Genomic DNA, 12,716 nt, shown 5'->3' with positions numbered 1-12,716 from the left:
AGAGGAACTTCTCACTGAATGCAGGAATATCCTAAGCCCAGCCTGTTCCAGGGTCAATCAGGAGCCACTTTCAAACTCAGTTCAAGTTCAAACTCTACTTCAAGTTCAGTAAAATCTCTTGAGCACACATTTGTACCTAAGATAATTTTGCTACGGAAATCAGACGAGCACCATCAAAACTGAGAAGTGTTCGGTCCAGGGATTTTGCTTGCTTGCAAAGTCAGTGGCATAAATCAAATAAAGATTGAAAAAATCCTGCATGGGCAGCAGCTACAGATGACTCCATCAGATCATTTCCAACCCCAGCATGGCACATGCCTTTGAGGAGGCTTAGTTCTCCTCATTAAACTTTGCAGGCTCTGTTTCCTTGATTTGATGGTATTAATGTATTCACCTCAAAACCACATCTATGCCTAAATTTGGTTTGTTGCCCAGCTGTGAAAAGAAAATATGACATAAATTTTAGAGAACATTGAACCTGCTGGTGTTGAGCAAGATGATGCTTTTCAATTACATGTGATTTACTCACCTGCCTCACAGACAACTTCATTTTAGAGAGATGTCCTAAATCTTAAAATCAATTCTAACAACGCATTAAGAACTCTCACTCCAGCCTTTGAAGTATTTTCTTTTTTATGATTCCTCATGTCTTAAATATTTTTCCCTTCCCCAGTCATTAAATCATATGAAATCAAAATAAACTCTTCACTACAGATCACTTTTTTCCCCTCTCTATGACAAATTTCAAAGGTAACTTCTTACTCTCAGACCAGAATTTCAATGTCACCGACTTTTGATTCTACTCTTTGCCTTGTATTTAATGAAAAAAGGACAGGATTGTCAAATTTACATGAAAAATTGTTCCAATATGCTTTCATAATTCTAGAGATGTAATATTAACTCTTATATGAATTAAATATGCCAATTTTAAAAGGACTGTTGGAGTACCAGCTTCTACAAATCTGAATAAGAGCCAGTAATTTTTTTAATCAAAACCATGTTAAATATTCATTCATGTTTCACTGTGAGCACTTATAATACAGTAAACCCTTCAATGTGACCATAAGTATAGCAAAATCCTTGAATAATCATAGAATCAATTTTATTGCATAAAACTAAGCTAAATTTTTAGCCAATTTATGCAAAGGCTATGTCACAATGATGGCCGGTAGCAAAGAATTCATATTAAAACACAAATTATTGTCAACATATGGAAAAACAAAACTCAAAGCAAAGCCAGGTTGTAAATACAAGCAGTGTAATGATTAAAAGAAAAAAAAAATCCAGCTGATACTACAATATTACAGTATTTTAAACTCTTAAAATGTTTCCATGCCTTTAAGAATTGAATAGGAAATACATTCTGGCACTGAAAGAGAATTTAAGTCCAAAAGACAGTGTGTCACACTGTCTAAGTGCATGTTCAAGGCACACACATCCCCTGGCTGTCCAAACATTTCAACAGCTCCTTATGACTCCCACCTACCAAACAATAACAACGATCTCTTAATTTCTCCTGCATCCCACAAATTATTAAATAAAAAAATCATTCTGTATTGACTGGAGGGACTGCAGGAGCTGCAGGTAGGGTTACCTGGCTACAGCATTACCAAAGATTGAACTACTGAATATTCAAAATTATGGTGAACTAAAAGAAGCTAAAATGTCTCCATTGTCTTTAATTTACAATTTTTGCTTTTGTTTTCAAGTACAATCAGGCATTTAACCAAAATGTCCTTTTCAATAATCTCTGCAGTAAACTACAGCTTCCACACGGACATACTTTGTGTGTTATACAAAATAGTATTCATTAGCAATTTAGGACTGGGAAAAATTAAACAAAAAATGTTAAGTAGACTTCTGCAAAATGGAACTTTCTACCAGGAAATATCATATGTAAATGGTGGCAAACCAAGCATTCAAAATCCCATAGGATCTCCCTTTCCCTGCTTTGCTTAGTGTAGAAAATTAAAATGTACAACACCATCAATCAACAGACTGTACTTCAAAAGATTTTGCAGATATGAAGCAGAGAATATCACAAAGTTTTGGCTGAAAACTCAAGTAACTGGGACTCTTTAACTGAATTAATCAGCAGCATGAGAAATAAGCAACTCCACAGGAGATTTAATTGTAAATCAGTGCTATGATCATGTTTTTCAACCAGTGCATCAAAGATCACTATTCAGGCAGGAATGCCAGGCACAATTCTATGATTCAAAAAGCCTCTTTTCCTAAGAAAACAGTGGAATTTGGCATAGAGAGAATTAAAAGGAGCAAACCAAGGGTACAGGGAAAGAAGAAAAACACATTTTTCATCCTTGAAGTGATGTCCTGTGCAGAAGTGCCAAAGGAAGGCTTTCCACCACAGAGCCCAGGTTACAAACCTGCTGATGGTCAAAGCCACTCTGCAGAGCCAAGAAGTGACCACTGGGCTCACAACACACACCTGAGAGAAACCACTGGTTTTACTGGTGAGGCCCAGGGCAATCATGGCCAAAACCCTTCAATCATACCAAAAAATGCTGCCAAATCTTTGAATTCTCTGAAGAACTGAAGCCAGGTAAGCTTGATTTCAGAGGTAGCTGATTATGGCTAAAGTTGGACATACAACAAACTACTTTAAACCATTTTTGATCTTCTCATCTGTAAACAAAGTGCTCACAGGTTTTAACATATGAGTTGAGGGCGGTCAACATGCTTGAAAAAGACCAAACAATTAAAAGAGTACACAAATAATGGAGTCTGGGGTCATTTCAATTTTAATAGTTAACACAGGCAATAGTGATGGATCATTGTATCTTAAATTTGCTCCTCATTAGGTCATCAAAGTATTAAAATAGAGTTAAATAGAGCATAGAGTTAAATTTGCTTTAAAAGCAAAGGCTTTGGCAACAATTTGCTGATGACCTGGGGACTTTATCTGAAATTTGCAACTCACATGGAAGTGTTGGGGATGAAACATCCCATGTTCCAAAGCCTCTGAACAAGCCTTGTTGAGAACCTCAGACAGAAGTCACATTATTACGACTCTTCAAAATTAAATTAATTTAGTTTTTCATTGTGGGAACATCATTCTAAATGGAAAATTAAGGCAAGTAATTCTTCCCTGCTACCCAGAGTAAAAACATTTTCTGCACCTCAAAAGTTAGTAATGCAATTGTCTGGACTATAATAAGAAATATATCACAAGGACATTACCATTCATATGAAAAAAAAAATCAGATCAATTACTTTAAAAACACACACTGTAAGAAAAAGGGGAAATTTAAATAGCAGCCACCTCTCCTACAAGACAACTAGGACTGAAAATTACAGGAAGAAGTGCACAGTCAGGTTTCATATTTACTATCAACGAACAGTGGTACTTAAAATAAAACAGATATCAATTCTACATTTATCTTCAGCTAAGGAAAACAGCTAAAGGAAAATAAAATTCCTATCAAATCCTCCACTATCACAGACTGTCAGTAAATGAAAACATTATCATTCTCATGCTGCTGAAAATTACGAGCCAGTAGATTCTCTAAAAAAGATCATCAATCCATTTTGACACCACTCACCCCACTGGAGAGGAGCCAACTGCAGATGCTCCAGGACCAGCTGATTAAGAACCCCTTCCACACTTGCTTCCCCTTCACGCTTCAAGGAAGGGTAAATTGGAATTAAGGAAAATTTTGTTTCAGAGAGGAAAAGGGCATATGATATGCACAACTTTTATTATTGCAAATCAAAACTGCAATCTACAGATTCATTAATGTGGTTTATTAATCCATAAATTGACAGTCAGTAAAAGTACAGCAGTCGATATCTTCTGAAAATAAAAATTTAATTCCACTGAAGAGTGTTAAAGCAAAGGTAAAATATACTTGAATATACTTGAACCATAATAAAACACAAGGGTAAAAAAGTCTGGGAGCTGAAAAAATGCAAAACCTTTAAGTATGTGGTGCAGGATGGGAATTCATTATGATAAATTAGGAACAATCTGAAAACAAAGAGGTTAAAATTTGATAGGGCAATAGAAAACAGAACAAAATTGAACAGGACAACAGAAAACAGAACAAATGTCTGCCAGGATAGTCCTGACTGCTGACTTGGTGCCAGTTCCATGGGGGTGCAGGGTACTGTGACAGTGTCACTACCAAGGGCAAACATCAGACCAGAACCACAGACACAGAACCTGCAAGCTTCCTTTTCTACCCTGCATGAGCTCAGAAACAGGCCCAGATTGAAAAGGAACAAATTAGGAAATAGTTCTAACTCTTAAGGACAGCAGAGCACTGAAATAAACTGTTGTGGACAGAAGAATCCCTTTTGAAAGGGCTTCAAAACAGGTTATACAAGTGCTAAAACACAAGCATAAACAATATCCAATGTCATGCAAAGCCAGTATTATCCATTTAAACAAATTAGTAATAATTTCATGAGATGAGTCAATAAAGATAACTTTTATTTGCAACAGCAAGAAAACTGGATTTCTTTATTTTAATTCCCTGACTGCAGAAAGGCACTGGATTCACAGGGCTTGGAAGCACATGCAGATGTCAGCACCATCTTGTATCCAGGCATGTGTCCCACCATAATTAAGGAATGAGCTCCTAGTGAGATTCATCAAGATTTCAACCAACTACTCCAAAAGTACTGGAGCCCTGGTCCTCAAAAATATATCAAAAAATAACAGAATATCCAAGCTTTTATCAACAGCTTCTAAATGTGATCAGTCCCTTTTCTGTAAACTCTGGAGAGGGACACACATCATCTGACTGCTGAAGTATAGACTCACCTGAGTCAGTTAAAAGAAAATTAACAAGCACTGCAGATAACTAATTTCTACCACAGGACATAATCTTGCAGGGTCTCCAGGAGATTTAAAGAAAAGTCTTGAAAGTTCAGAACAAAAGCAAATCTAACACTGATTGAGACTCAAGAGCTCAGAGATGATAGAAGAGGAAAATCAATACCACATACAGGATTCTTGCCATCATTTTTAAAAATATTCTCATTATACCCTGAAAAATGTCATAAATAGCACATTTTTTTTTCTCTCCTAAAGAGACCACCAATAAAGAATTCACAAAGCCCAAAGAGTCTGAAAGCTGTAAACATCATTAAAGAAAGCATCTATTTGGAAAACCGAAGGCAGCAGAATATCACCTTAGAATAGTGCTGCTGCTGAAAAATGAGACTCAGAACACCAGTGCAACTAAAATAATTTCCATAAAACACACTAGAGGGTAGAGAATAATTTGAATTACTTCACAGATACAGCAGATAAATAATTCTGTTAACTCATCTTTAATCTAAAGATTGTAAATGAGAGGAAACACTAATAAAAAGGCAGTATTTAAAAGATGCTTTAAAACAGAGTGGCTGCCATTAACTGTAACATTAAACTAACTTTTATGTAATTTACTCACAACAGACTCACAGTGGTGCCTGGAATATCACAAATTTTCACTGTTTACAGCTTCGTGGAAAGCTTAATGTCTCGACTAACACTATAAAGTTACTACAAAACAGGTGATTCTTTATTGTTGGCAAATGCTATCAAAGCAGATCCATGTATTCAGAGGTAGAATATTCCTCCTGGAACAAAAAACCACAGGAGGCAGTGAGGCACATCTGGGGTGCTGTGTCCATTCAGGGCTCCTCAGGACAGGAGAGATGTGGAGCTCCTGGAGCAGGGCCAGTGCAGGACAAGAAAAAAAGGATTGGAGCATTTCTCTTGAAGGGAAAGGTTGAGGGAGCTGGAGATGTTCATCCTTACAAAGAGAAAACTGAGAGGAGACCTCATCCCTGTGTGCCAGTGTCTGCAGGGAGGGCTCAGAGCAGGGCCCAGGCTCTGCTCGGTGTGCCCAGCAATGGCACCAGAGGAACGGGCAGGAACTGATGCCCAGGAAGTTCCACCTGGACATCAGGAATAATTTCTTCCTGTGCAGTGACCAAGCACTGAACAGGTTGCCCAGGGAGGGTGTGGGGTCTCCCTCACTGGAGATATGCCAGCACTGTCTGGACACAATCCTGTGACACAATCCATCCTCTGGGATGGCCCTGCTGGAGCAGGGAGGTTGGACTAAGTGACCCCACTTTGGTCCCTTCCAGCCTGAACCATTCTCTGATACTATTGGTGGTTTTCTGGTCACACATTTCAGGAAAAAAAAAAAAGTTAGAAATCAAACTGAATGGCTCTTTGCAAAAGCTAAAAAATGTAAAAAAAAAAAAAAACAAACCACACACAAACAAAAAAAACCCAAAACCAACCCACCCAAAAAGCCCAAAAAAAAAAAAAACAAAAACAAAAACAAAAAAAGGGGGTGGCAAAAAACAAAACAAAAACAACAACCCAAAAACCCCCATGAAACCAACAAACAACAACAAAAAAAGAAACTCACCAGAAAAACCTACAAACTGATTAACAGAGAATATTATGCAATAACCCAAAAGCTGTTTAAGCTCTCACAGCCTAAATTTTCAGATAAATAAACTTCCTTATTCCATCACAAGCACCAAGCTCATTTTTAGCACACTGCTTATTGTCACCTAGCGGCAAAATAAATTCTATAGACAAGAAATAGCTCAGTGAGTGTTCTTGTGTGTTAATCTGGAGGTTCAGGGTCTTACTTTTTTATTTGTCAATCTAATTGATGTATTGGTTTATCTTAGATACATGGGCATGGATTGTAGAACTGATGAGAAATTTCAACTTTCACAATTCTATGTGAAAGGAAAATGTAGCATTTAAGTGGTCATTGAATGAAGCAGCAGAAAGGAGCCTGGTGGCGAAGGAAGGAAAGGTGCGATTGAGATGCAACCAAAAAAATGAACTTGTTAAAACATAAAGGAAGAAACACATAAAGGAATTATGTGTTAACATGGACCTTCAGACAGACCTGGATCATGGAATTCCATCTCACTGATCTCTGTCTCCTGACTTTATTATCAGGCAATTCCATAAAATTGTTCATTATAGGGCAAATACGAAACTGAACAACAAACTCATTACCTTGGAGATTAAAAGTGACCAAAATATGCAATAAGAAAATATAACAGGAACAAGAGAGAAAAGCTTAGCTCCAGAGTTTGCCTAAGACAAAGCCTTTAGAAGTCAATGAAAGCAAATTAGTTGAACAGGGGTTGCCAAGATTTCCTTTTATTCTTAGCTCAAAGTCAAAGCTGATAAAAGACACAAGTATAAGATCCAGGACTTAAAAGTCATTGAAAAAGACTGCACAGATAAACACGAGTACAGACTGCCAAGGTTAAGTCTGACCTTGCAGAATCTATCTACTTAACCAAATCTCCACACATTTTGCTGAGGTCTCACTGCCATCACAAACCTGCTCTTCTGTTGGAGCCACATAGCTGACCCAGACCTCATTTCCTAAATTTAAATCTTTGTTATTAACAGCACAGGCACCAGACAGGATTCCAACAGTTGACTTCCAGCTTCCAGCACAACAGTTCATATTTAACTGCTCAAGACATTTTCATCTGCACAATCAAATCAGCCCCAGTGGGGCCTCAGAGCTAACAAACACACAACCACCACCAGATGCTGTTTAAAAAAAAAAACAAAACAAAGCAAACCTAAAAACCCAATTTTTCACAGTTGACACCCTTATTTCACGTTTCTGTAGCAACAGATTGAATATGATATAAACTGTTTCATACCAAAAACCTAAATGACAGTCAAATGAACCAGTTATTTCCCCAGGGAAAACTTTGGTCTTTTACACTCTCTGGATTGCCTCATGCGTAGCTGGGTACTCACAATTAGAACACAGTCTGTTAACTAAAACCTACTACTTAAAAAGACAATAGTTTTAAAAAATGGCTTCTATCTGGAAGTTACTCATGTTTTTTCTCCCTACAGCACTCCACATCTTGCATCCTAAAAGAAATTATTTTCAATACATATGTCCTTTGCAAATAAATGCGGGTGGGAGAATACACATAATCATAAAAAATAGCAAATATTCATAAATAAGAATTATACTAATTAAAAATAAATCTACATGAATTGAACATTTTCCTTACAGCAGTTGCCTTATTTTAAGCTTTCTGCTTGATTATTACTGTGGAATTTTAATATTAAAACTAATTATAAGCAGTTACTTAGGGTATTAAATAATAGTTATTTTTGCAAACAATAAGAAGCAGAATAGAAATTTAAAGAAACCTTTACTGATGCACAGAAGTTCCACAGGATGTAATACTCTCATAGCTGATGATTCATATTTATGATCGAGATAAAGTCATCAAAAGTGGAATAGACACAGAAAAGTGAATCTCAATAAGAGTTATCAGTGATTTGCTGTCAAGCAAATGAGATGACTCAAGGTTCTGTCTGATAGATAATAATTTCAAAATTCTGACTGGCTGCTTTGATGATGAAATACAAAAACATTCATAATTTTAATGTATTTGGAAAAGATGTCAGTGTTCACAAACCTAATAAATGAGTGGAATTTATGAAGATCACTGAGATGAAATGATGAAAAGTTCCAAGTACCGCCCTGGAAAAAAATCAACAAATCTATAAATAAAAGTTGGGAATAATAATTCAGCTAGTTATGCTGGACCACATAAACAAAAAAAAGTCAATCAGACAATAGAATTAAAGAATAGTTCTCAGAGAAAACATCATCTTTGAAACCTGGAAGGTACAATTTTATTCTGTGAGAAATTTCACCTGCAGTATTGCCTCCAGCTTTGGATTCCACATATTGAGAAAAATAGACCTGTAGTGCAGGACAAAATCAGCAATATGACTGAAAGAAAATGTGCTTTGAAAGAAATTTTGGCAATTAGGTTTAAATATGGGAAACAAACTGAAGAGAGGACACAAAATACAATTCAAAAAATGTAAGGAAACATTGCAAATAGGACAGACTTCCTATACATCACAGATATTAAGGCTGAAGTAAGAAGAAAAGGTCTAACTATTAGAAAAGTTAAATATGGAACATGATATTTAAGGTGGCACTGGAAGTCTGTCTCACTTTTTTAAAGGTTGTTAGGGCCAGGTTTAGAATATTTTCAAGAAAATGACCCCAAAATGTTATAGTCTCATTTCACTGAAATAGCAATTCCTTCACAGTACATTAGAAAATTTCTCTGGCTGCAATCAAACCTGGGGATAGCAGAAGATGGATGAAGGAAAGAGTTTAGTTTTCACAAGTCATTCTCTGACCCAGCCCTCTGCCCAGCTGCACAAATCACAGAATAATTTATTTTGAAAGGCAATTCCAGTCACTGTCCAGCCCTGTGCTCAAAGCATGGAAAATATTGAAATTGCACCAGGCCGTTCAAGGCATTGTCCAGAGTTTTTTAATGTCTTCAAAGACAGCAATTTTACAGCACTTTTGGACAACCTGTTCCAGTATCTGAACACACTCATTGTGAAAATGAATTTTCCTAGTACCTAACTGGAATTTAGCAGTCTCCTCACACTAGACCTTGCTCCAAGGGTCAGATGAACTTTGTTGACTGCTGTAACTCCCAGGCTTTGAAGAGGCTGCTCCTGGATGCCCAGCAACTCCACTGGGACCAGGGCCAGCATCCCTTCCAATCCTGCCTTCCCCAAAGTCTCCTCTGCTCAAGTCCAGAGTTGTTATCCTGCCATGTGCCCTCCTCACTTCCCTCAGGATATTGAGCTCCATCATCCCAGGACAGCTGCAGCCAAACTTCAAACACTCCAGCTGGATCGTTTGTTCAGGGAGCAGATCTCACACAGCACCTACCAAACCAAACCATCCGACACCTGTACACAAAAACTGCCCTGAAAGTATTTCAGAAATAAGCTCATCTGCAACTGGAAGACTTCTTCCAGTCCTTAAAGAAAAGTTCATCCAGCTTTGCTTCTTGTTTGGGTTGTCTGTAACAAATGCACAGCACCTCACTCTGTTGGACAACTCTGTCCTTGGTCAAAAAGCTTTCAATTGTCTCATCCCTCCTTTCCTAATAATTCTCTGTGCACACTCTAATTTCTCTTCCACATGCTTCTGCAAGTCCTGGTATAAGCATCTGGCGTGGGCCTTAGATCACACCTCAGGGCAGGTTCTGTGACATGACCTCACCTCAGCCCATCCCTTTCCCATGTCATTGCACACAGTCAGGACAGAAAAGTTATCTGGGGAGCTCTAAGTAGTTCAGAGATGATGGATAACAAAGGGATCACTTGGCATTACCATTCAAGAGACTTGCAAAAATGCCTCCTCTAGTAGGAAATATCAGTAATTCTACTCCTTTGTAATTTCGCAAATACTTTTCCTCTCTTGGCTGCACTGAGGCCGACTCCTGAAGGAAAACAAGGTCAATGCAGCTGAACTATCCATCCATTTCTCTTCCTGTCTGTCCATCAGTATAAACTCTGCTGACCTGTGTCCAATTACTCTGATGGGAGAAAAATATCTCAGAAACCAAGTTTCTTAAACTTAGCAGAATGGAGAGTAGAATATATTTTTTTTATTATTATTGACTGGTTCACACCTAAATATGGCTGCAAGAAATAAAAGGATGAAGCCAGAGAGGTTCAGGTAGGACATGAGGAAGAATTTCTTTATGGAAAGGGTGGTCAAGCATTGGAAGGGACTGCCCAAGCAGGTGGTGGAGTCACCATGCCTGGAGGTGTTCAAGAAAGGACTCAGTGTGGCACTAGTGCTGTGGTTGAGTTGATGGCATTTGGTCCAAGTTTGAACTTGATAATTTTGGAGGTCTTTTGAGGTCTTTTCCAACATTAATGATTCTACAATGCTATGACAAAGTCTAACTCTAGTTGGGACATGACACTTGGAAAAGAATGTACACATTTCTTCAAGGATTTTTAAGCACATGTGAAACTTGTTGCCTTTCATTAATTAGACAAGTTTTAGTTCCTGGAACAGAGAGAAAAATCATAGCAAGTATAAAAGAATACAGAAACTAATGTCTGCACTGAATTTAACACACAGAACCCACACAATGTTCTACTGGCGTCTAAGGTACTGACTTTCATGTCAGCCACAATGGTTCTAGGATCAAAACTGGGGTTAAATCCAGAACACAGAATGGATGCAAACAGTGTTGCTCAGCAACTGGAATGAGTGAGGATGAATTTTTACACCTTGATAAAACGATTACAACTATGCACTCAATTCCAGTCTAAGAACTCATCTGTGCTATCACAGAATATTTATATCTTCGCATAACACAGACATTTTCTAAGTGAGTTCTTGTTAAATATTGACATTTTTGCATAAAAGGAGCTCTTTGAAATGTTGCTTAGGGAGTCTGGACTGAACCAGGCATTAGGAATCTCATTTATGTCTCAAGCCTTGCCTTTGACAAATCCTGATCTGATTTAACCATCACAGGATGGTTAAGGTTGGAAGGACCACTGGAGGTCATCTTGTCCACCCCCTGTTCAAGCAGAGTTCTCAGAGCACAGGGCTCTGTCCAGGACAGCTCTTTAATATCTCCAGGGAAAGACACTCCAGAGCCTCTCTGGGCAACCTGTGTCAGCGCTCAGCCACCCTCACAGGGTAGAAGCTCTTCCTCACAATAATTAGTAATGAAACATTTCAGATCACTGGATAAAAGTACAATTAAAAGTACAAACAGATCAAGCATGATTTGATTGCCATTCTTCTCTCATCTCCTGCCACCCCCTATCATGTGAATTTGAGGATGATCTGAGTGAAAAATATATAAATCTCCAGGGAAGTGCTGAGTACCATCACATGGCTTGGGGGACTGTTTACTGTACAGAATGTTTCCTGAAGAAAATCATGAGAAAGTGTATTTTTGACAAGCCAAGCACAAGATTTTTTTATAGAAATCATGAAATTTATAGCGACACCACTGGTTTATTTTAACTCTAAACTGAATGCAATTTCTTATTAATAATCATAAGGCAATATTTTACTGCATTTAGAATTATTGTGGGGATTTGATGCTTAGAAAGACTAAATCATCACACAAGTCCTGTCTAAGCCTTAAAAACACACCTAAGATTAGATACATTACTAAATCTATAAAGAGGACTTGGGAATAAATTATTCTAATATGTTCTAATTTACCCAAATTTAATTAAATATATGCAAACTCTCTAAATCCAGCTTCATTAATTTCTTCATGATTCAGTCACTCAGTGTGGGGGAGAATAGAAAAATTTGACCCCATGAATCTACTACTCAGCAATCCTAACTACACTTCCTCAGTTCTCTAAAAGCTGGGAAAAACACACAGGATTTATGACATGCCCAGTGACTCAGAAAAAGCCATTATAGAATGACCCAAGCATTGCCTAAATAATATACAGCACAATTAACCTTAAACAGTCTATAATTATGATAAGCTTCATAGTTCTAATTACTTTTCAGTAACACTGCCATGAAGTGAGTTGAATTATAAAATAAAATGTATCAGAGGGCATCTATTTATATACTTTTAAACCAAGTATTTATGAAAGGATATAATTTTCCAGCAAATATCCAGCTTGCTGTTAATCTCCAGACCTCTTGCTTGCTGCCTTTCTTCTTCCAGCTGCTTTGCATTCGCCAACAGTGCCCCATCAGTTGGGGATTCTGGGAAGCTCTCAAAATTGAACTTGTCCACTTGGATAGCCATGCTGTAGCAAAGGAAAAGAAAGAAAAAAGCCAACAACATCATTCTTGCTGATATGATTTCCGCAGAAACTGCAGACCACTGTGAACACAGGCACTACAATATCA

At 37.6% G+C, this 12,716-nt stretch overlaps 1 protein-coding gene across 10 annotated transcripts in view; it reads right to left on the bottom strand.

Moving 5' to 3' along the window:
• TRAPPC9 (trafficking protein particle complex subunit 9) overlaps window positions 1-12,716 on the bottom strand; it is a 444,584-nt gene that overhangs the window by 227,912 nt on the left and 203,956 nt on the right. For 8 of the 10 annotated variants that reach the window (XM_068180203.1, XM_068180211.1, XM_068180227.1 and 5 more), the window contains 2 exons: window positions 12,460-12,613; window positions 3,564-3,654 (listed from right to left, as the gene is read on the bottom strand). In XM_068180203.1, coding sequence (XP_068036304.1) covers window positions 3,564-3,654; window positions 12,460-12,613 — 245 coding nt within the window. Of the gene's footprint in view, window positions 1-189; window positions 436-3,556; window positions 3,655-12,459; window positions 12,614-12,716 lie in introns of those variants that run through there. The other 2 variants (XM_068180244.1, XM_068180266.1) reach the window with 2 other exon arrangements.

This window comes from Anomalospiza imberbis, chromosome 1, assembly GCF_031753505.1.
Source record: "Anomalospiza imberbis isolate Cuckoo-Finch-1a 21T00152 chromosome 1, ASM3175350v1, whole genome shotgun sequence".
NCBI lineage: Eukaryota > Metazoa > Chordata > Aves > Passeriformes > Viduidae > Anomalospiza > Anomalospiza imberbis.
Note: the sequence above shows the minus strand (reverse complement) of the source record. Positions and strands in the feature narration are given on the sequence as shown.